General features: G+C 33.4%; 1 protein-coding gene and 1 non-coding gene across 7 annotated transcripts in view; one reads left to right on the forward strand and one right to left on the reverse strand.

Moving 5' to 3' along the window:
- LRBA (LPS responsive beige-like anchor protein) overlaps nt 1-25,382 on the reverse strand; it is a 754,439-nt gene that overhangs the window by 580,879 nt on the left and 148,178 nt on the right. For all 6 annotated transcript variants that reach the window (XM_063108839.1, XM_063108840.1, XM_063108844.1 and 3 more), the window contains exons 18-24: nt 23,141-23,233; nt 21,840-21,948; nt 21,383-21,464; nt 18,319-18,442; nt 17,825-18,017; nt 1,375-2,445; nt 55-233 (exon numbers count right to left, since the gene is read on the reverse strand). In XM_063108839.1, the coding sequence (XP_062964909.1) occupies nt 55-233; nt 1,375-2,445; nt 17,825-18,017; nt 18,319-18,442; nt 21,383-21,464; nt 21,840-21,948; nt 23,141-23,233 (1,851 nt within the window). The remainder of the gene's footprint in view (nt 1-54; nt 234-1,374; nt 2,446-17,824; nt 18,018-18,318; nt 18,443-21,382; nt 21,465-21,839; nt 21,949-23,140; nt 23,234-25,382) is intronic.
- On the forward strand, nt 14,055-14,183 carry LOC134386702 (small nucleolar RNA SNORA70). The gene has a single exon (XR_010024528.1). It is a non-coding gene; the product is annotated as a small nucleolar RNA SNORA70 (small nucleolar RNA).

Below are 25,382 nucleotides of genomic sequence, written 5' to 3' on the forward strand. Positions count from 1 at the left end.
CAAAACCAAGACTTATGTTTATATACATCTTCTATCATAAACATATGGACAAACCTTCTCCACATCTGTATGTCTGTTTCTATTGAAAATAATAGATCAGTGAGCAAACGTTGATGCATTTGAGACCACTTGAACTCAGGAATACGAAACATAGTAGATCTGGAATCCCTCCTTTGTCCATTAGCTGCGTCTGGTGCTATTTCTTGCCCTGGCTGCTCCTGTTGCCTTGACATCTAATACAGAAAATTTAAAAAGTAATAAAATAAGTTCAACTTCAAAGAAAGGCATTAGTAAATAATTTAGTAGTTTCTATGCAATCCATCTAACAAATACTCACATATTAAGACACTACAAGAACCAAATTAGAGAAATAAAAATTATCAATAAGTAATAACATTAGTATAAAGCAAAGTTAATGAAAATGCTAAACTACCACAATTCAACTTGGAACCATGTAAGTATTATTACCACTATGTATCATTTTACAAAGGAATCAGTTCTAAGTTTTGAATATTAGTATAAAAAAAGTCAGTATTTATAATCAAGTCACTATCCAGATTATAAATAGGTTAGAATGAAGATCAAACAAAAACAAAGACAACACAATGAAGAACAAACCAACAAAAAAAAGGAAAGTAGGGAGAGAGGATAAGAATGAAATAAAGTGGAAAGTGACAAGATGCAACCAACCACTGTCTCACGGTCACTGTGAAATACTGGTAGAGGAGAAAGCTGTGCCTCTAGAACTTACAAAGGCTCCTCTGTCTTACAGAGCTCATGGTACAATTTTAAAGTACAAACTTTGTAACTAAAATTATACACTGGCAGTTAGGCAGACTTAGATTTTGTTGGAAAACTAATGTGCTATGACTGAGTTCATTAAATAAAGGGTAAAATGCAAATGTTTCCAATAATTGCTTTATAAATTAAAATTATGCCAATCTTGAAATTTGAAAATGGTAACTTTTGGTGATGCTGTGTTAAAAATAATAAAAGCTGTCATTTAATGAACTCACACTAACTGCGAAACGCTGTGCTAACAATTTGAAATATAAGCTTTACATTCATTGCATTTAAGTGATTGCAAATAGGATATAGACCCAATCCAAATAAAATAAAATGTAAGTATATACATTTGCTCTTTTTTTTTTCTTTAAAGATGACCGGTAAAGGGATCTTAACCCTTGACTTGGTGTTGTCAGCACCACACTCTCCCAAGTGAGCTAACCAACCATCCCTATATAGGAATCCAAACCCGTGGCTGTGGTGTTATCAGCACCACACTCTCCCAAGTGAGCCATGGGCCGGCCCAACATTTGCTCTATTTTAAGCTAGTGCAAACACACTTCAAGAAGACAATGTGTATATAATCACCTCTAGCACATGTCGATGAGGTTGAGGTGCTTCCATGGTTGTACTGGCCTTCAATTCCAGTCTCTCAGTATCTGTAGCAACACTGGAAACATCCAACTCGGCAATCTTTTGCTCAGAAGTAGCAGGAGCCTCGAAGATATTACCATGAGAATCACTAATTAATTTGGTTTCTCTAGCAAGACTAGTTGTTTTCTTCCCTTCTTCCAGCATCTGACCAGTGTCTGACTGTACAGTTGTTTGGGAAACAGTAATTTCTGGTGAGGGAGCTGAAGTCTCTGATGCTGTCATAGTCAGTATTCCAGAATCTTTAGAATCTTGAGTTTCAGTATCAGTTTGCTTTTTAATGACAGGTTCTTCCTCTTCAAATATTAATTTGCGATTACTATTAAACATGTCCAGTCTTTCACTGGCTTCAGAAGCAGTTGGAGACAAATTATGATCTTGGAGCTCTACGGGTAGACTGGCTTCCTCAGTAGGACCACTTTCTACCTTCAGCTCCACATAATCATCGTCTTCCTCTTCCTCAACTATAGACTTATCCAAGAACTCTGGCATCTCTGAAAGAGAAGCATCCTCCTCTGAAGGAGAACTTACGGAAGCAGCTACTTCACTGATGGTCACTATATCTTTGCCAGTTGTTTTAAAAGAATTAGAGGAAATAGACACAGTTTCTATTATGTCAGAAGACACTTCCAAATCACCTGCATTCATTGTCTCAATTGTCACTGTTTCTTCCAAAGTGACTTCATCCAGTAACTCCTGATTTTCTTGCTCAGTGTTCCTTCCTTCATTAGATATATTTTGAGTTTGCAGTTCAATATTGGAAGCAGATTCTACTGAACTTGCCTTCTCAATACATGAGTTTTCATCACTATTTCTGGTGAAATGAGGACAGACCGGAGAATCCTTCATATCTGACTGCTGAGACCCTTCTGAAACATTAACATCCCTGCTAATGCCAGAGACTGCTTGAACTGGACTTGAAGACCACAGCCCTATGTCTTCATCAACTTTTCCCTGCTGTTCCCTTAATATATTGGCAAGGTTTTCTTTGTGTATTTCAAAGGTGACCTGGATGAAAAATATACAATCAGTTAAAATACACATGGAAATGAACACAACACAGAATATAAAATTAAAGTATTTTCAACAATTTTTCAAATATGTAGTTTTTATAATGCAACAAAACAATTTTCCTATAATATCCTTATTTTGGTAAAATGATAAATGTAACTCTGTCACAAAAATCTAAACGTTCAAGAAAAACTACAGCCAATTTTAATGCTAACAGGTAGCACGGCATGCAACTACAAGAACATAATTATTTAGCCTTTTCTTAAAGATGTATAGGAAAAAAATATTCTATTGGTTCTCTATAACTTGTACTAGGACCAAAGTATGTATCAGTTAGACACTGGATATTACATTGTTTCAAGTGCAATGAAAACCCATTTCCCCCCATTTGTCCTCAAGAGAGATAAAAAATATCAATTAATTATGCTCACAAGTATAGCAGCTTTCCATATATCTATTAAGCTACAAAACCTTTTTCATAACAAGCTAAAGAATACAAATTCTTTTAGCAATGGAAAAAAATCCAACTCTTCCCCAAAAGTACACCATAATTTTCAAAGTTTGAACTGGTCACAAATTGCCTGAAAGTTCCAATTAATCCATCATGCATTTATTCATTCCACCTATTTGTGAATGACTACCATGTATTTGGCACTGTGAACTTCCCATATCATGCTTTGCCTTCTACCCAAGTAAGTGAAAAAAACTAAATAGAGAAAAAATTAAAAAGAGAGTTCTGTGACTGTTAATGTCACAGGATTTATAATTTTTTTAATCTCTTCAAGGACTATTATTTTACAGCCACCATTATGTGATTTCCACGTTTCCATGGGAATGCTCTCTCACCATCCACCCACCCCCCCAAAAATGCAAGGAAAAGTACAACATATGCAGAAAGTATAAGCATAATTATAACTCATTAATGCTAAAATTGTTTGTTCCTGTGATTTACATCATTAAAACACATATAGTAAGTTGAACATTCATTCAATAAATCTTTATTGAGCCTAGTATGGGAGGATAGTAAGAGATGATAACAAAAGAACAAATGCTAATTTTTCATGCCCAAAAATCCACAGGTGTTTTTGAATCACACATGGGTAAAAGGTAAAAGTATAAATAATATACAATAAAAAATTTCCTTCTATAGATATTAACTAGCCTTTACTCATGACATATACAGAAAATTCATGCCATAATGTGATATAGTTAAAAATAAAAATGTTTAGGGAATAAACATTTTCATAATTGTAAATATTTGTAAATATTTTTCATAACTGTAAATATTTCAGTTATAAATATTTGAAACTTTTTTAATATTTCAAAAAGAAATGTATATATTCCACACTAAACAGTAAAATGATAAAATAATACCTTTAAAATATCAATTTCTTTTATACCCATACTGTTAATATTTTCTTTGAAATGGGTTCTTTATTTTAATTGACCAATTCCTCATATTCATTCAACAAAAATTTACTGAACATCTATAGCATACCAGGCACTGGGTGATGAACAACACAACGCTCCTGCCTTCATGGAGCTTATATTCTAATGGAGGAGACAGAAATCAAATACACAAATATGTAAGATAATGTCAAGTAATAATAAGTGCTTTTTAGGGAAAGAAAAAAGGACATAGAGAACAACTGCAGTGGAAGTCTACGTGGGAGGGTGTATTTTACTAGAGTAACTGGGGAAGGCCTCTCTGTTATATTTGAACAAAGACAAGAATAAAAGAGAGGGCAAGTTTGTGAAAGGGAACAGACCAGGCTGAGAGAAGGGCAGATAACTGCAAAGGCCCTGGAGTGAAAATAAGCTTGGTTTGTTTAAGGAATACCAGTAGACCAGTGGACTACGAACTGAAGAAGATGAGGTCAGAGATGTAGCCACTGGCTAGGTTATGATTGCACAGCATTATAGACTGTGTTAAAGACTTTGAATTCTATTCTGAGGCAGCCATTTGAGAATTATGAGTCGAGGGAAGACACAATCTGATTTCCATTTTAAAAGGATCACTTAGTCTATTGTTTGGAAAACCAACTTTAGAGAAATCGTTTCTGCAGTGATGAAACAGTTATCATTATCTAAGGAAAGCATGTTATGTACTGCCAACCTCGTGGTGATATATTTCTATGACAGCCTGCGTTATAGAATAAGTTTAGTTTTCAATAATCATTCGCTTTGATTTTCTCAAAATTTAAAGTTTTTAGAATTTTTATTATAAAACATATCAATAAACATAAGTATATACAATTTATATGTACAGAGTAAAGAACAATACTTCTTTCTTAATCCCATGAACCCACCACCCATGACAAGAAATAGAATATTACCAGTGCCTCACAATTCTCCTATATGGCCCTCCCGACCTGTACTCTCTAACCACCCTATCTCCATCAGAAGAAAATCACTATCCTGACACTTTATTGTTTACTACTTGATTTTTAATAGTTTTACCACCTATGTAATAAGCATACCTATTACGTTTGGTTTGAAAAACTAAGTCTAGCACAAACCCAGCCAGCTGTAAAAAGAAAGGGCAACATTGCCACAACTAACTAAAGGAAGACAAGATATATAATCTTTGAGTGGCAGCACAGCTTCAGCCTCTGTCAGAGGTATATAAAGCTATCTGTGGGAAGTCTATAAGCAAAGTCACTTAGGAAATACTGGGAAATACGGATACAGAGGACAGGAGAACTGGCGCATCTATCAGAAGTAGTGTGAGCCAGATAGTGGGTATCTGGCATGAATAAACTCTGGGAAGCAGACTAGATTTTTCAGTTCTAAGCTCACCAGTGTTAATCTCTACCCTCAGAAGTGGGTCAAAGCAGAGCACATTTGTGTGTGTGTATGTGTGTGCGTGACCGGTAAGGGGATCACAACCCGTGGCTTGGTGTCGCCTGCACTGCACTCAGCCAGTGAGCGCACCCGCCATCCCTGTAGAGGATCCGAACCCACAGCCTTGGCACTCCCAGCGCCGCACTCTCCCGAGTGAGCCACGGGTTCGGCCCCAGAGCACATTTTTTGAGGGCTGAAGTGAGAATCCTCAGGTGAGTCAGGGAGAGCAGGAACTTAATCAGCACATGATCAAGACAACCCAAGTACTCATATGAATATGGTCTCACCTCATAATGTGGGTAATTTGTCCTCAGGTTTAAAAAAAAAAAAAAAGTTATAAAGGCAGCTGGCATTTGCAGTGATAATAGCTCCCTTTCCCCATATCTCTCTGTTGAGTCAAATTGCTCCAATCTAGACAGACTATCATCTGTGTCTACTATGTAGCTGCCATCCTGGGATCTCCCATCACTATAGTCCTGGAGATCTCCATCTCTTCTGTGCTGTCTCTCCTATTTCTAATATCATATATCTTACTTCCTGTTTTATTCTCTTTCTGTACAATCCCCCATTTTCCAGTGCCTTCTTGAGAAAGGGTGCATGTGAACTAAATTTTTTGAGAAATATTCGGATTAAGTATAAAATCATAGGTTGAAAAGCACTTACCTTCAGAATTTGAAATGCTTTTAAAATTCTGAAATTGGTTGGTTTTAAATTTTCCTTTAATTTACTCAAATAGTCTAAAAGCTAAATGGCAACTGAACTATTGTCACTGTTACTATCTTTTTTGATGGTGTTTTCCTTAAGATATTTGTGACTTTAAAACTGATAATTCCCAATTAATTACCAGATATTGTTCTAAATTACCCAGCTAAAAGGCTAGTAATTAATCTTCACAGTCATCTGATAGCTAATCTATAGCTGTTTGTAATGTCTGAAAAGCACTTCTATAAACTACTAGTTAAAGACACTTATGAGCTAATAACTACATTTCTTCTGTCATTACTTCCAATTAATTGGTACTCAAATTTACTAATTAGGAGGTAAAAGATGAATGCAATACATTAAAAGATTAATATTATCTTTTCAATCCATATATTAAAATGTTTAACCTATAAAAATTTACTTTTTTAAATGTTAGGCAATGTCTAGCAACTGACTGTTTTTAAGCAAATGAATCTTTCTCATTGTATGTTATTTTCATATGAAAATACCAGTTAAATATGATATGCTAACTTCTATTCTTAGGTTACCAACCTTTTCCACAATTGATAAATAAGAAACATTTTCAAAAACAGATGAATCTTCCCTTTTGAGGTATCAATGAACACAGGTAAAAATGATTACCACTACACACGTGATCTTTTATACAGACTGATGCAATATCTTGCAACAACAATGGCATAAGATAACTGATATAATAGTAGAATCACATTTCTATTTTATGCAAAGCACCTTGGTTACAAATCTAGCTAGTCTGGTTCAAACCTAAATGCTGTCCTAATAGAGCATGTCTGGAAAGATATCAAGTATAAGTCCTGTGCTATCCCAAGAAAACTACCTAAGAGAATAAATTATGAAAACAATGCTATAAAAGTTCAATAGCAAAGGGAAACAATCCTGCAAGGAAAACAAGTGATATACACAATAAACATTCATTCATGTAATGAACTTTAAAAAAAATACTTTGAATAGATATATACACATGGTTCATATATAAAACAGTATACAGCACAGAAGTCTCCCTCCTACCACTGACCTTCACCTTCAAAAAACCCTGCAAAAATCGGGCAACCAGTTATTAATTCCTTATGCATCCTTCCAGGGTACTTTTTCTGCATATATATACAAATATAAATTCTTATTTTCCCACTTATTTCCCACTCATATATTCCCACTCTACACACAATTCCTCACTTTCTTTTTTCACTTAACATATTTTGGTGAATTGTTTCAGGATAGTTTTAATTTGCAATCCTCTTACAATGAGTAGTAGGTTCAGCATCTTTTTATATATCTGAGGTACTTTCTACTCATTTTCTGTGGGTCATATGAGCGTGTCCTCTGTATATTTTTCTATCATGTTTTCTTTTCCTATAAATTTCTAAGAGCATTTATATATTAGGAATGTTATCTTTACTTTGGTTCTAAACAGTTTTTCGGAATTGTTCATTTGCCTTTTGACTTTGCTTACAGTATTAATTTGGTTTTGGCCACAAAGGATTTTGTTTGTTGTTGACAGGGTTCGGAACACACTACCCCAAAATATAGTGCCTTGGCATATTAAATACATTAAGTTGAGGAATTTGAGAAAAGGCAGGTGCAGAAAGAACTCTCTGAACTTCACCACCCTTCTCCCCTAAAGCAGGTCACAGGACCCTCCTGTGAGGTGCCCTCTCGATACCAAAGAGAAAGGAATTACCTTATTTCCAAAGACAGGGGACATGGAGAGGAATCTGAATAAATAGGCCTTGTTAAGTTTCCCGCGGTTTACTTACAACTCTTAGCGCATACCCCTTTGTCCTATCATATTTTATCACAATTTTCCCCTTTTTGTCTAACCTAGTATAAAAAGACTCAGATTTAGCCATTTCTTCTGGTCTTCATTTCCTTATGAAGGCTCTTGTGTCACATAAAACTTTCATTAAAAAATTGTATGTTTTTGTCTTGTTAATATGTTTTTTGTGAGTCTAATTTACAGGGGCCCAACCAATGAACCTGAGATAGTGGGAAGAAAAGTTTTCTTCCCTCCCCTATAACATCAAAGTTGCAGGTTTTGCTCTGAAGTTCACATTTTTAAGTAAGCAACCATAGTAAATATAAAAACCAGACTTCTTCTTTCATAAAATAATTTTCGAGCAACACTTTCATATTAATACCACACAGGGATATAATTTAAACAGAAGCCTTCCAATCACTTAGTATTTTCTTAATCTCTATAAATACCACACTAATACATGGAAACTTTCTAGAATTTATTTAAAAGAAAAAATACTATGCACTCAAACATTCTTTAAGTACCAGCATGTCTGTGTAGTCAATAATTGTTCCCCATTTCCACAATATGCTTAAAAATACACTCAGTTAAGCTTATTTTGGTAGGCAATTCTGGATATATATTTCTTTTAAATACTTGCAGCAATACATAGCTGAGATATATTGAACGCTTATTGTAGGCTGTTTTAACCATCTGGCATTACTGACATACTTAAGAGCAACTCTAAAACACTGGTGCTATTATCCCCATTTTATAAAGATAGGAAGATCAGTGACGCAAATTAATATCACAGTAAATAAATTACTAATCTTTTCTTTTTTTAAAAAAAGTCATCTTGATCAATTTTTATTTTCTTAAGAACAGTCTAAACAGATGCTCTCATGCAAATCTCAGGTATAAACTGATACACATCTTTAAAGAGCTATTTAGCAATATCTACTAAAACTTTTTAAAACATGCAAACTCCTTCTTCTGGAAATTCCACTTATATAGGAATTTATCTTACAAAATTTACAGAAAAGCAGGCTCATCAGTGCTCAAGGATAAGAGAGAGTTACAGTATGGTGCATATGTAATACATTACAGTAAAAATCAATTTTTAAAATATAATTTCCAGAGGCCGGCCCGTGGCTCACTTGGGAGAGTGTGGTGCTGATAACATCAAGGCCAAGGGTTTGGATCCCTATATAGGGTTGGCTGGTTAGCTCATTTGGGAGAGCGTGGTGCTGACAACACCAAGTCAAGGGTTAAGATCCCCTTAGCGGTCATCTTTACAAAAAAAAATACATATATATCACTTCCACAAATATTTTCCAAATAAAATTTTGGAGAATGGCAACAAATGAAAAGTAAACTTAAATAATTTACACAATCATAAATAATCTGACAGCATTCAAGTGTTCCGTTAAAGCTGAAGCTTTTGCTCTTAAGTTTACTTCTCCATAATAGTATTAATTATATATACCTGATAATATGCAGCTATTAAAATTCACTTAAGAAATGTATCATTAAACAAGATTGTAAAATAGCATAAATATGATCACATTTTTATAAGAAAATAATTACAGGCATGTGCATATTATGTACAGAAGACTGGACAATATTGCACCAAAACATTAATATTAACTGATACATAATGGAGGATTTTTGCTTTTCCTGTGTATGAGTTTCTACTGGGTTCCAATTTTCCTGTAATAAACACCTATTGTTTTTAAATTTTTTTAAAAATAACAAATGTTGGGCCGGCCTCGTGGCTCGGGAGAGTGCAGCGCTGGTAGCGCCGAGGCCGCAGATAGGGATGGCCGGTGAGCTCACTGGCTGAGCGTGTTGCAGACCACACTGTGCTGAAGGTTGCGATTGCCTTACTGGTCAATAAAATAAAATAAAATAAAATAAAACAAAAAATAAAAAAAAAAAAATAACAAGTGCTATTTGATTTTAAAACTGTTTAAGCCAAGAATACTTTAGTAATTAAGTATAAAATACATGGAAAAATGGAAATTTTGTAACTTTTCAAATTTCTTAAAATAGGTAACTTTCAATCTTATAATATAGCCATCATAAACACACAAATACACACACATTTATACATATGCCAGTTTGCATCTTGTGATTTTTAAAAATACTTTTAAGAAACCACTTAGAGAATTCGCAGAAAAACTGACCAAATGCTTTTTACCCAATCTAAATGGTACTTTCTTCTTGTATAAAGTGACTGAAATTTATACTTAAGTCATTTCATAAAATTGTTAATAGTAAGTAAAATCTCAGATATTTTTAAAATCCAAGATAATTAAGTACTTTACCCAAATTCATTATCTTGGGAGAAATCTAATTCACATTATATTTTTAACTTAAGTGTGACTAACTTTTACTTGTTTGTTATTTTAAGTCATGGACCCATTTTACATAATGGCAATATGGGTCTACACAAAATACAGCATCTAAAGGTTTTAATTTTATTTGTTTAGAAAAAGAATGCTTTTAGACAATTCTCATAATTTGGAGGTTAAATTACTTAATTTAAATTTTAATTAAATACTAGAAGCAGCTTAGCATACCAAATAAAAACAGTATTGTTTAAGTACTCTTAAATATACTGAGACAGGATAGATCTAGGCCTGTGAACCAAACTGATTCCATTTCCCCTGCAAAGGACATTTTGTTTCTTTTCCTCTCCTCTGTCATAAGACCTCTAGGGCCCATAATTACCCCATGGCCCTGATAAAAGTAACTGAAAGAGACCAGTTGGGCATAACTGCTCTGATAAGATAAACTGAGATAACAGAAAAACAGATATTTACTGAGTTGCAAAAACCCTTCCCCAACTTCCTCTAGGTAGTTATTCCATCTCCCACATGCGCACAAAACTTCAAAGTGACCTCTACAATGACCCTTCTGCATTAGCAATAATGAGCAACACCATCATCTTGGATCGACTAAGCAGGCACAAAGACTAAAGCCCTAATTGAGCATGTGTCCATGACACAACCAGGAAGAACAGAATGGACCACCTCCAAAAGCGCAGAATGTTGACACTGGTCTGCACCCCTTGTGCCCTCGCTTTATAAAGGACCCTAAACAGCTCCCCTCAGGGAGCTAGCTTCCCTGTAGCTACCTCCCTTATGCATAAGTCTATCTCTTCTTTTAATAAAGCATTGCTTGCTTTACTGCAAGTTATTTCTATAACTTTAAGACCCAAAAGCCTAATTTGGTAACAACAGTATTCAATTTGAAGGAAAAAAAAAAAAGATAAAGATAAAAACCTAGACAACAAACAAGACAATGAAATTACAAAGGTTACTAGGTACATATTTGAAACACTGACACCAAAGTAACCAACATAGTGCAGTTACACTAGAAGAGCTTATTACTGCTTTTAAAACTTACTTCACTCAGCTTTTGGAGAGGCATACAATGACAAACAGCATCACTGCTAAAAAGGTGACAGGAAATCTATCAAGCTGGACAATAAAACTGCAATTGAGTTTCTTTGGCTTTTTATAGCAGCTGCATGTATCCTGATGTAACTGCAAAAGCTATCCAATTCTACATCATTAGTTCTTTACATATCAGTTCTTTATCAAGAACCATATTATAAATTTGTGATATTGAGATTCAAAATGACTGCCAAAAGAAAAAAATAAGCATCACTTCAATACCATCTGCATAAAAGTATTTTAAATGCTTTAGAATCAATATTTTTAGAGAAAGAAAATTTGATTACAATTCCAACCACATCTTTAACACCATGCTACAAATTGTTCACCTACTTACTGAATCACTTCAGCTCTATCCTAAACTTTATTAAATATTGATTTTTAAGTGCTTTAGAGCATAAGTTGCTCATTTTATTTTAAAAATAAATGCCAAGATTTAAAAAAATTTTTAAGGGCATAGGTCTTCAAATAAATTACGTTGTATAAATCTTATGAAAGAGAAAAGCCTTTTAATCAATGAAGAAAATCTACACAAAGAAATAAAACTAAAAGGCATGTATGAAACACTAAAAGAGAAAACTTCAGGAACCAATTTATAACTTCAAATTTTGTTTCCCTCTCATAGAGTTAAGTAATGCTTTAGCATTCATTTTTAAAGTATACTTTCGCAGCAAAAAGTGAGGTCTAGTTTTACTCAGTTAAAAGCACTTCACAATTAACTTAGTCAGCATTTATTCTCCTTTATAAATGTAAACCTAAAATTTGAGTCAAAGATGGGTTCTTGGCAAAAGTAGGCACAAGAGGGCCTCTCCTTGAAGCAACTATTTTCTTTGCAAAGATTTTAAGATCTGTTTAAAACCGTAAGTTACTGGAGTAAAGAAAAATATAACTAAGAAAAACTACACACACACTTAAACACACACACAGCCCTTAAACCCTACTTTGGGTTTGTTCTATATAAGTTGAGCCAAAAAAATACTGATTTCAGACACATAACAAGAGTAGTTTATATTTCTTTAACATTCTCTGCACCATAACACATGCTCAGAAACACACACAAAAAAGGTTTTCCTTTATAAAATATATATATATATATATTATATATATAAAGAGATCATAAACCGGGTCCACATTTAATTTATTTAGAATCCTCCTATCTCCATGATGCATTCTAAAGAGTATACTATATTATATTATCAGCTTAGTGTGAAGGTAAGAAGGGAAGAATTTTATCAAAGTTAGCAAAAATAATTTCCTGTATACTCAAAGGAATACTCAAAATTTAGAGTGCATAAGAGCTTATTTAAAAATACAGATTTCTAGGAACCTCTCCACAAGATTAAGATTCTACTGTGGAGCCCAGAAAACTGTACTAAAATACATTCCCCAAGCTACTCTGATGCAGTGATCCTCAAATCACACTGAGTAATTATGGCATAGGTACTTTAATGGATAGCTACCGCAGCTATTTTATGGCTCACGGAAGAGAGGAAGATTGAAGTGTTAAGAACACACAGAGTGGCATGGTGCCTCATGACAGTTGAACCAAACAACCCTAAACAATAATGGTGTAGTTCTTCCTTCTTCCTGCACCAAATGTTTAAGGTTCAATTGCCAGATACTCAGTACTAGGCATATATAGTTCTATGGGAGATGTGACGAAGTATAAAATCTTTCATCTCAGCTAATAAGAGCTTACAATTCAGCAGACAACACACAAGAGAAGAACTCACTTTTAACCAAGAATATGAGAGATATTATAGGATCATACATGATTAAATGCCAGTTCACATTTGCTATATTACATATTACTGCTCTTCTTCATATAGGCCACATACCCCCAAGCAAACCAAGCAATTCACCATGCTTTTTTTCCCTCAGTGACCCCATCTCTGTATCTCTGCTTATTCTGATTCCTCTACCAATGATTCCCGTCACCCTAATCTCTACATGCCTAAATCTTACTTACTTTTCAATGTTGTTGGCAATGACATCTATCCCACAAACTTAGCAGGTGCCCTCAGGTGAAAGCTGTCTCTCCTTTCACTGTGCATATCTCTTCTGTGGCATTTATTGCTTTCAACCTTGTATATTTTAGTTATTTTTGTACATATATTATCTCCCATATTAGGAATTAACTTCTTTCAGGATAAGACATGACCCTAATTCATCCTTCAATCTTTCATAGTGACTAGAAGGTACTCAAATAGAAGAAGATAAAAAGAATAAAAAGAAGGAGTAGAAAGGAATAAAAGACCAAGGTCAAGGGTTCGGGTCCCCATACAGACCAGCTGCCAAAAAAAAAAGAGGAATAAAAGAAAAAGGAAAGATAAAGGTGTAAAGAGGAAGAAAAGAAGTAAGTAACTGGTGAGACCTAGACACAGAATGATTGAGATCGACTGAAAGAAACCAACCTATTATCTGACCAACCAACAGAGAGAGGGGGAGACAGAAAACAGACAAAACAAATAGAGACATACAGAGTCACTAAGGGAGGAACGGACAGGGAAAAACAGAAATAGGATGGGGGAGAGAGAAAGCAGGGGGTACAGAATGGGTGAAGATATTGGAGGGAAGGACAAAGAAAAAGAGAAGGATGGAAGAGAGGAAGACAGTAGCTAAAAAAGAAAATGAGATAAGACAGGCAGAGGGAGAGAGTTAGCTAGGCGTTGACAGAGGTCACAGACTGTACCAGGTACTCAGAGCCAACACTAACAGCTAGGGTGAGAGGTGGAGGGAATTGATTGATTAGTTGGAGGCTGGGGAGAGAGAAAGGGGAAAGAGAAGGAGAGAGAATAAGAGACAGACAGACAGACTGACTAAAGAGATAACAAGAAAGGACCGAGTTCCTTTCTTTGAGGGGGACCGGTATGCAACAGCTGCATACAGCAGCCTTTTGGGTAGTGTACACAGCCTGTTGCTTGTATAGGCTGCCCTAGGTGACCCTGGAGACAGCCCTTTCCAATGCCCATTCATGTTTATGAAGGGGAGCAACATCATGTGTTATTTTTAGCTTAATGAATACATAGGAAAATAACACCTAAGGTAAGAGACTATTAGAAACATCTAGATTAGAAGTAATCTGGGTGTGTGTAAAGAACTACAAATCATGAAGAAAAAGAAAAACCTAGTAAAAAAGTAGGCAAAAGACAAAACCATGAAAAATAAAAGTCTAAAAAAAAATAAAATGTGTGTGTGTGTGTATACATGGTCACAATAAATTTCTTCCTGTGGGTCATAGTTGCAAAACTTTGGAAATCACAACTCTATTAAAATCTTTGCATTTGAGACCAGAATTATTCGTAGCAGTGAAAATGAATGAACCAAAGTTACAAGTAACGATAAGAAAGAATTCTAGAAACAAACCGTTTGATATAGAAAAAAATAAGTAACAGAACGGTTCATATAGCATAACATCATTTTCATAAAAATTTTTTAAAGGCAAAATTAGATAATTTTTTTTAGAAATACATTTTTAAGCAGGGAATTATAAACACAAAATTCAAAATAGTGATATCTTTGGGGTGAGGAGGGGTGGGGTTGGATGGAAAACACCACAAAGCATGTTCTTAAGTTGGGTAGCATAGTTACAGTTTTCCTCTACAATACTTCACAGTATTTATGCCACACAAATTATTTTGGAAGTAATTAATTCTTCATTTTAAAAGCTGCATTTAACTAAAAACATGAAGTAATTGGAGCCTGAACTAGTGTACTAGCAGTAAGAATGAGAAGAAAAGGACGAATAGGGCTATGATAAAGCTATAACAAAGAAAAGGTCAGTGAGCATTTAATTCTATTGTCTGTGATATTAGTCATTAACTCGATTTCAACAATATGCCATATATAAAATATATACATATACATACATACACACACACACATCACATTTATCATTTCTAGCTTAGAAACGGGTAGATGAAAAGAGTTTTAAAATTTGCCTGAGTTTACACAGCTAATAATTACTATAAATCACAAATTAAACCCAAGACTATCCTGTCTCCAAAGTCTGTGTACTTTTATTACTTACACAAACACACTGGTAACTGGATATAAATGTTTAGTCATAAATTCGTAAAAGCTCAAAAGCACCAGAGATATCACCTAGTTCAACTGCTTTATTCCGTAGGTAGAAATGCAAAAAGACTAGGCTACTGGCCCTAAATATCCTATGAGTTTCTAAGGCAGCAGTTCTCAAATATTTTTGTCTCAGGACCCTTTATACTCCTAAAAAGTACCGAGGTGCCCAAAGACCTTTTGTTTATATCTATTGCTACCTATAATATTATAAATTAAAACTTAGAAATTTTACAACGGTAATTTATTTAAAAGTAAATAAATCCATTACATGTTAATATAAACATATTTCTTGAAAATGACTTTTTCAAAACCAAAAATAATAAAGAGAAGAGTGCTATTACTTTATATCTTTGCAAATCTCTTCAAAGTCTGGCTTCACTGAAGAAAGTTGCATTCTCATATCTGTTTTGAATTCAATCTGTTGCATATATCATTTTGGTTGATGTATGTGAAGAAAATCCACCCTCACACAGATGTGTAGCCAGGAAAGGACTTCAGAGACCCCCTGAAAAGGTGTCACGTGCCCCCAAGATCTTCAGGCTTCACTTTAACAACTATCGTTCTAATGGTTATATTCCTCTAGCCATCCTTCCTAAAGAACTTGAAGAAACAAAGATTAACTGACATATACTTTTGAGAAAATTTGGAAAATCTACTCAATTCTTGGCACTTTACTAACCTAGAATACCCACAGATATCTCTAAAATCTAATCCAAATGTATGTTAGGCCCAAATTCAACCCTGTTTTACTCATGATCTTTTTGTAATGGGCAAAAAAGTCTTAGCAGAAAATCAATCCAGATTGTAGCAGCCCACTACAATAGAAACCAGAATAGTTGAGCATCCGCACGACCCTGGAAATCCTTGTAAACCCTTACAATAATAGCACACCCTCTTCTTACTGAGGAATAGGAGGCAGAATGAATAATTCTTAGGTATTTTCAAATAACTAAAAGCTATTCAAACACCTAAAAACATAATTAGGAAACGGTAATGTATTCTTATAGAATGACAAAATATTCCAGAACGATAACTTTGATAGTCAATAAAATACTTAAAGATAAACCAAATTTATCATTTTTGTACTTTATTCCTTCAATTTATAAATTTACATAGTTATATAATTATATTCCTTCTGAGTAAGGAAAGAGCTCTTAAACAAAGTACCAAAAGCATACACAATAAATGAAACTAAGAAGTTTTACAACATTAATTATTTGAAATGTGGAATTCCCTCAAAAGGCACAAAAATAAAACTCCAAATCCAAAAATAAATAGATAAGTCAAAAATTGGCAGATGATATTTATAAACAACATAGCTAGCAAAGGATTAAGACCAAGAATACATAAAGAAAAACAACAAGAAAATGTAGACTAAGATTATGGGGCTAAAACATTTAAAAGTCAAGAAATTGACAAATTTTTAAAACTACAGCCATACCAAGTGATAAAGTTATGTGAATGTAAACTGATACACTATTTTGGAAAAAATTTTGCATTATCTTGTAAAGTTCAACATTTGCACCTCACAAGTCAGCAATTTCACTACTACTAGGAATATATATATACACAGAGAAACTCTTGAATATTTACAAAATGTGTACAAAAATGCTCATCAGTTCATAATTGGATAAAATCATGCCACTGGAATACAACTGAGAAAATCAACACAATTACATGGGTCAATGTAGATAAATCTCACAGAATAGTAAGTAAAAACAGCAATTTACAAAAAATAAATTTAGTATGCATGATAGCATTAAGTTTAAATATGAAAAATAAAACTCCATATTGCTTATAATTATAAATACATGTAATAAAAGTATAGAAAAGACATGGAAATGACAACACCAAAGTTAGGCTAGTGGGGTGGGTAAGTCAAAGAAGGGTAGCTGAAAGCAATTGGGAAGGGGAACTCAATTTCTTAAACAGTGGTAGGCACAGTATTCTTTATACCTTTTTGTATGTCTAGAATATTTTATAATAAATTTTAAATAAAAGCTATAAATAAATAATTTACATTGGCTTAATTTTGAAGAAAAACAGTCTAGTCAACTCTTCCAGGCCAATTTTTTAACTAGCTATAACACGAGCAAAGGGCAAACAGCAGCCAGGGCTCTTCTGTTTGCTCGACCACCTTACATTACTAAAAACAACTTTTCATCTTTGAATATAGTGCACCACCTTGTGTTCAAAAGCCTTTAACTACTATAAAATTCAGAGCCCACATTTGTGTACATAGTTTACTTGAAGATATAAATTCCTTTATGCTGCACGAGGTTTGGCTTTAAGTTAAACACATATAAAGCTAACATTTAAAAAAATTATTTTGTTTCTGAAAAAGCTGGAAATACTTTATATTCCTTTTTTACTGATTCCCTTTTTTAGTTTTCATTTCACTGCACTTTCAGAGAATAACTGGCCTTTTTTCCTTGATTTAAAGTATTTTTTTTAATGAGTAAAATTCAAAATTACAAATATTTCAAGTACTAAAACACACTTCCATAAAAAAGCTTACCTTTGAATGTGTGATTGATAAAGTGTCTACCCAAACACGCCAGCCGCCCCACTCATACTTCACAGCATGATAAAGTAGGATTCTGAATATGGCATATACCATTTCTGTTATCTTTTGCTCATCTGAATTCTTAGGATTAAAATAGCAGAGAGAAAGCATCCACTCTTGCCACACAGAGCACTGTAGCAAACTCCTGAAAATCACGAGAGAGTACTGAATTACTGAAGAAACTGAAATCATCTGAAAGAATTCTAAAATGTAAAGACAAAATAAACCCACCCAAAAAAACCCACATTTATCTATATATTCAAAACAAACAGTGTGGTACTGAAAACTCTAATTTAACTGTCTGGTACATTACTTACACACTTTGGTGAAAAAACATACGGAAAAATCATTTCACAGTATTTTAAAAGCAATTTTTCTAATACAAAATGGACTTATACAAAAGTAGACTTGAATACTGCAAATAAATGCTTTCTGATCCAGCTTACCTCCTGTTTTCTCTACTGTTATTAAAAAGTTTAATCATGTCAGAAAGAAAGGCTCTGCGAACCTCCATGCTCTCTGGACACTGGGGAGAATTTCGAAGTAGGGTGGCGATTACTTTTAGTATTTCTGTAAGACAGTTCATAAATAAGTAAAAACCAAAACACAACAAAAAATTCATGATGAAAGGTCATCAATATATTGCAAGTTCTTTAGTTTCCCTGACATAAATGTCTACTGAAAACATCCTCTTCTGTGTTATAAAAAAAAATCTATAGGAAAGAATGACAATATATTCATTAGAAAGCATTTATAAGCAAGAAAGGGATTTTATTTCATGATTTGAATGTTCAAAGTAAAGGTGAATTTTAAAAGGTTAAAATAAAATAAGTTTAATTAAAAATGAAATCAGAGGGGTTCTGTGTCAGGGCAGGCCTTAGCCCCACCCCTGCCCCTCATCCAGGCCAGCGAAGAAGCCAGCCCCACCACACCAGCCCCGTCCCATGAGCAACCAGATCGTAGAATGTACTTACTAAAACCTGTGTTTCTTTGGGGTGTGTGACTCTGCTCATGTCCTTCACCGAATTTCTGCTTAGATTTTTCTAATTCATTTTTAAGAGTTCTTTTTGCAATAATGATAATAATCATTGTGTGTTTAAAAAAAAAAAAAAAAAAAAACGTAGAGAGTAGAATAATGGTTACCAGAGACTGGGAGGGGTGGAGGTGGGATGGAGGATGAGGGGTGAACTAATGGAGACAAAACTATACTATCCACCCTAAGTGAATCATTGTGCAGTTATATGCATGTATTGAAACAACACACTGTAACCCCACAAAAAATAAAAATAAATAAAATTTAAAAATAAAAATGAATTCAATGATGGTAAAACTACTGACAAATCTCTTTAATCTCCACCAAATAATACAGTAGGTCTTCAAAACAAACAACACTATAATCAAAATCTCAGAAAAAGAGAATAAATTCTCAGTTTTTCAACATAATTTATGGTATAACCATAGCCTTTCCTTTACCACAGTGAATTCTAAAAGCTGTGAAGATTTTCTTCCACAACTTTAAAACTAAAATTAGAGCTCAAAAACCCAAACAAAATTAAAAATTATTCAACGTCCCCATTCCCCCAGCAAATGCAAACAAAACTGCTACTGTACTGGTCTTAGTATAAAGCTATCTAAATTTCCAGAACTTAGCTTAAAGAAAAAAAAATTCTTTAAAAATATGTACTTAACCCAGGACTTTACAAATAAGTGATAATAAACAGCTATAACTCTGAATTTAAAATTAAATATCAAATTTTTACCCAATTAAAAATTTAGAAATTCTAAACCAGCCCTTTGCCAAGAATTTTGGTGATTCCGAAGTTCCAAATAGCAAATATGAAGATACTCTGTCATATCATTAATGATATTTGGGGAGCAATTTCTGAATTCTTCTAGTAACAAATTCAAAATATCTCCACCTGGGCCGAGCCCATGGCGCACTCAGGAGAGTGCGGCGCTGGGAGCGCGGTGACGCTCCCGCCGCGGGTTCGGATCCTATATGGGAATGGCTGGTGCACTCACTGGCTGAGTGCCGGTCACGAAAAAAAAAAAAAAAGACAAAAAAAAAAAATCTCCACCTGAACAATGATTACACTGATGAATAATCATAGTAATAGAGATGATAATTGCAACTAATTTTCAAGATACACTATCACAAGTCACTGTTATAAGAAAATACAGTAATTAACTCAACCCTTACACAATGATAAACAGGTACTATTATTACCTTCATCTTAGAAATAAAAAAACTAAAGCACAAAAGTTAAGTAACGCATACAAAGTCACACAGCTAGTAAGACATGTAAGTAGGATTTCAACCCAAGCAGCCAATATTAACCACCATATTATATACTACCTGCCTTTCTGAGCCAGTACATTAGGCATTAAGTAGATAGTTCCTGTGGTTTGAATGCAGTCCCCCCAAAATTCAGGTGTCGCCAATGTGATGTATTTAGAGGTGGGGTATTTAAGAGGTGATTAGGCCATGAGGGTTCCTCCCTCATTAATGAGATTAAGGCCATTTCACATAATAGGCTTCAGGCAGCATTTGGCTAGCTTGCTAGTTTGCTCTTCCGCATTCCTTGAAAGCAGAGAGCAACTCTCAGCAGACCAAATTCAGGTGCCTTGATCTTGGAATTCCCAGCCTCCAGAACTGTGAGAAAATAAATTTATGTTCTTTATAAATCATCCAGTCTCAGGTATTCTGCTATAGCAACACAAAACAGACTAAGACAATAATATATTTGAAAATCAGTAAGTCATCTTTCCTATATAACCACATAACATATATGAAAAATATGTAAAATAAATGTATGTAAATACATATCTATACATTCAAGATTTCTCCTCTTTTCATTCTCAAAATTAATAACATCATGTCTCTCCAAAAACTGAGGAAAATTAAACTTCAGAGAAATGTATTGTTAAAATTACAGTGAAGTAGAGTACTATACGCACAAGAACATCTCACCACAAAAAAAAGTAATGAAATTTCAAAACTTTACAAACCAGTTATATTAATAACATAATCTTAAAAAGCAAGATGAAAAGCACTTTGTACGAGTTCTTAAGAATTCTAAGTATTAAAAGAAAAGATTGTTAAACAAAACTATGCTCATAAACAATAAAGACATTTTTTCCATTCCACATTTGGTATTCTTATACTGACAGTAATTTAAGATGAAAGCTATTTCCATGGTTCATTTAATTAAGCCTGACATCACTAAACTGCACAATCAAAACTTTGCTGAAAATCTGAACATACATTAAATCAAAATCTTATGCATACAATTTTTCAATACCTTTATATAAGCATTTCAACATAACTTAAGGTTCATCTGAAATTATATTAAACATAAATCACAAATAAAACTAGTATGATATTACTGCACGTAATGAAATATTCATCTAATAATCTGTTTTCAACAATATTTGAACTTTTAGGTTTTTCACAGTGACTTTCTTTTTAATTAGCAAAAGGTAAATTTTTTAAGTATATAAAATACATACGAGGATTTTGTATCTTTACTGAAGAATCTGGATCTGGATGCTGTTTATGTATCACCTGAGTACAAATCTGTTCTATAAGTATCTATAGAAGTAAAACAATAGATTGTATTAGCATAATCACTGTATTAGAATCACTATTAATGAACTCTAAGTACAATACTAATCAAAACTTAGCATACAGTCCATATAAAATAACTTCAGCATTATAACTCTATTTTTACTTAATTATAAAGTGAGATACCAAATAGTCAATACAATGAAGGAAGTAAACTTTAGTAATTCACAGATTAATAATTTATAAAAATACAGCCACGTCCTTTTACGAGTAACTTCAAACTTTCACATTAAAAACTTAAATGATCTTACTTTATCTAGACACTGTCAACTCAATTATATAGGTGCTTTTATAATAAGAAATTTTTAAGAGTAAATTCTATCTACATAACTACATTCTTACCTCAAACAGAACATTATACATGGTCATTGTGATTAAATTTGTCTGAAGCATGAGTCTTTCAGCTAGCAATGAAAACAATCCATGTCCAAGCATGACTTCAGCCTTTCTCCTGAAATTACACAGAAGAAATCATCAACTGCAGAATTTTACTGTGCATGCTGGATGAAGGAAACAAAAAAATTTTTTTCACATTAGAAATAAATTTCAACTCAATTATTCTCCCAATTTTCTTGGACCTAGAACTTTTAAGGCTACAAAACCTTTAAGTAGGGAAATGCTAACTACAATATAAGCATAGCCAAAGTGGAAAAAAAAAAAATCACAAGATTGGCTATACTAGAGCACAACAAAAATCTCTATCAAAATCTTCAGAGCAATTATTGGTTTAACGCGTTGCTACTATCTGCTAGCAGTGAGCTCGGCTCTACTGGGGAAGCATCTAAAGCATAATAAGTAGTTAAGTGGAAAAGCATGTGGAGAAAAGGCAGCAGAAATGTAAGATAATTCGAGAAAATGAATACTATGAAAATACATATGCCAAAATTAACCTTCCAAGCAGTACAAATTTAGAAACTGAAGGATCACAAACTATAATTCTATCCCTTGGGTCAGCAAACTTTTTCTGCAAATGGCTGGATGGTAAATATTTTAGGCCTTGTGGACCATATGGTCTCTGTGACAAATCAACACTGCCCTTATATCATGAAAGCAGCCATAGATAATATGCAAATAAACTATCATAGCTGTGTTCCAATAAAACTTTATTTACAGGTGGCCAGCTGGATTCCTAAAGACTGCAGTTTACCAACATTTGTTCTACTCCCAAAATTTTACATTTTAATAAGAAACTACTGCTAGTATAAGGAACAATAGATAGAATATGACTATCTGCACTTAGCTAAGAAAATAAGCCTAGGAGTTCCAGTTTTAGTTATGCATATAGCAAAACATACTATGTGGCAAACATCCAGGTTACTGTATCAGCTTTTATAGTACAGATAAAGCAAATGATGCAAGTCACCTGAAATGAAGTCTCCACAGTTTCTAGAATTCAATTCATCCAAACTAATTTTCATAATTAACACAAAATATATGAATAACTTAAATAGTTCTCACAAAAACTATATACTCTCCTTCAACTTCATATTTGAAATATGTAGTAATGTGATTAAATTTATACAGCATTTTTAAGGAAAAAAATAAAAGAAAGACTGGAAGGACCACAGAAGAGAAATGCTATTCCAAAGGTTTATAAAATAAATAATATATGAGAGTGCATTTTGGATTTCATGTATACTCACTTTGGGGCCAGATGTTTTAAAAAATAGCCCATTGCCTTGAGAGCTTGTACTCTGATCCCTTCACTTTTCGATGCCAAAAGTTTGTAGATAACACTGAATGGACAAAAATTAAAAACAAACCATTCTGAGTATAATTTTCAAAACTAAAGATTTAAGATATACATTTTTTCATATTATTATAAATCTATTTTAAGTAATATATAAGTCAGTTTAATATAACTTCTGAATTTAATCTGATTATCTCAGGCTAGTTATAGTTCCTTTAAATAAAAATAAATTGCAATTCAGGAAATATGGTGAGTCTTCCATGCAGATACGTATATGCAAATTGTAATGCATAAAGCTGGCTCTGAGACTTTTTTTCCTGCTACAGGCTTATCAATGTCCTTCGGAGACTATCAACTTTATTTTTTAAGTCAATACATAAAAAGCATTGTTTAATGATAGCACATATGAAGGTACTTCAAAAGCTCATGAAAAGATTTATACTATCTTTTGATTCTATTTTTCACAAACTTTTTAAGGACCTTCTGATTTAAATTTGTAAATAATCACCATGAAAAATAGGAAAGTGAATAATTGATAGTAATAAATGATCATCAGGAATAACTACAAAAGTAAAAAACTTAAAACTGAATGATAACTAAAAACAAATTTCATATTCAATTCCCAAAAATTATATAGTAATCTAAACAAAAGCAGGTGTATTGTGTAGGGGAGTTTAAACTTGGAGAATTACCCATACAGAGGTAAGAGTCTCATTTTTTTCCTCTCTCTTTCAATTTGACGAAAAGTGAGACCCTGTCTCAGAGCTAAATATCAGAAGCTCATGCGGCAAAACTTCTGAAAAAAACTGTGTTTCTGGTCAGAATTGGAAAATGCATCCTAAAAAGGGGAGGGGAGAGAGTCCTAAATAGGAGAGAGCTGGATAGAAGGATACTTTAAATCTACATAAAAGCCCTCAAATCACCGACAAGATGCACATGTGTGGCACAGACCCAAATCAGAATAGCAGTCTTTCTAAACTGAAACAAGATTTTAATTACCACCCAATTTTCACCCTAATTCCTGAGTGGAACGTGTGAAAGAAAGACCTAAAGCAGGACAAGAAGTTTTGAAAATAAAGTGACACTGGAACCACCACTCACAAAAGATATGTAAAACTTGCAGTCTGACCTTTACCAGGCTACTTGCTTAAAAAAACAAAGAAAAAAAGTTTGTTGGAGAATTATAAAAGGGCTCAACATTTATAAAATATAACATTCACAATGTCCAGGACACATTAAAATATTACTTAAATACAAAGAACCAAGAAAATGTGAGTATTTCTCATAGGAAAAGTGAGTCAATGTAATACACCATATTAACAACTAAAAAAATTTTTTAAATGTGATCGTCACAGATGCAGAAAAAGCATCTGACAAAAATCCAACATTCATTCCTAATTTAAGAAAAAAAACCCAGTGAACTATGAAAAGGTAATTTCTTCAACCTCACAAAGGGCATCTGTAAAAACATACAGATAATACCATAAATAATGGTGCAAAACTGACCACTGTTCTCCAAGTCAGAAAAAATGTAATATTGTTCATTCTCACCACTTCTATGTAGTGTTGCACAGGACATTCTCACCACTATAATCAGGCAAGAAACAGAAATTTAAAACATGCTAACAACAACAACAGCAACAACAAAGTAAAACTATCTAGATTTGCAGACAAATATGTCTACCTAAAAAATCATAAGGAATCTGAAAAAAAATCTACGGAACTAGTAAGTTTAGCAAGATTGCAAGAAACAAGATAAAACTTGTTATCAATTGTATATATAAATAGTAACAATGGACAAACAAAAAACTTTATGCTAAAAAATATCATTTAAGGGGCTGGCCAGTTGGTTAAAGCACAATGTTTTAACACCAAGGTCAATGGTTCAGATCCCCATACCAGCCAGCCATATATATATATTTTTTTGGTGTCATACATATAATACACATAACTTACAATAGTATAAGAAAATATTACTCAGGATAACTCTGACAAAAATGTGTAAAATCTACACACTAAAAACTACTAAACACTGCCTAAAAATATTAAAGATTTAAATGAATGAAGAGATATACTATGTTCATGGTTCAGAATCAACATTATTCTGGATCAATATTATTAAGATGTTATTTCTCCTTTAATTGATCTATAGATTCAACATAATCCCAACCAAAATAGCAGACTTTCTGATAGAA

The sequence above is a fragment of the Cynocephalus volans genome, chromosome 9, assembly GCF_027409185.1.
Source record: "Cynocephalus volans isolate mCynVol1 chromosome 9, mCynVol1.pri, whole genome shotgun sequence".
Classification (NCBI taxonomy): Eukaryota; Metazoa; Chordata; class Mammalia; order Dermoptera; family Cynocephalidae; genus Cynocephalus; species Cynocephalus volans.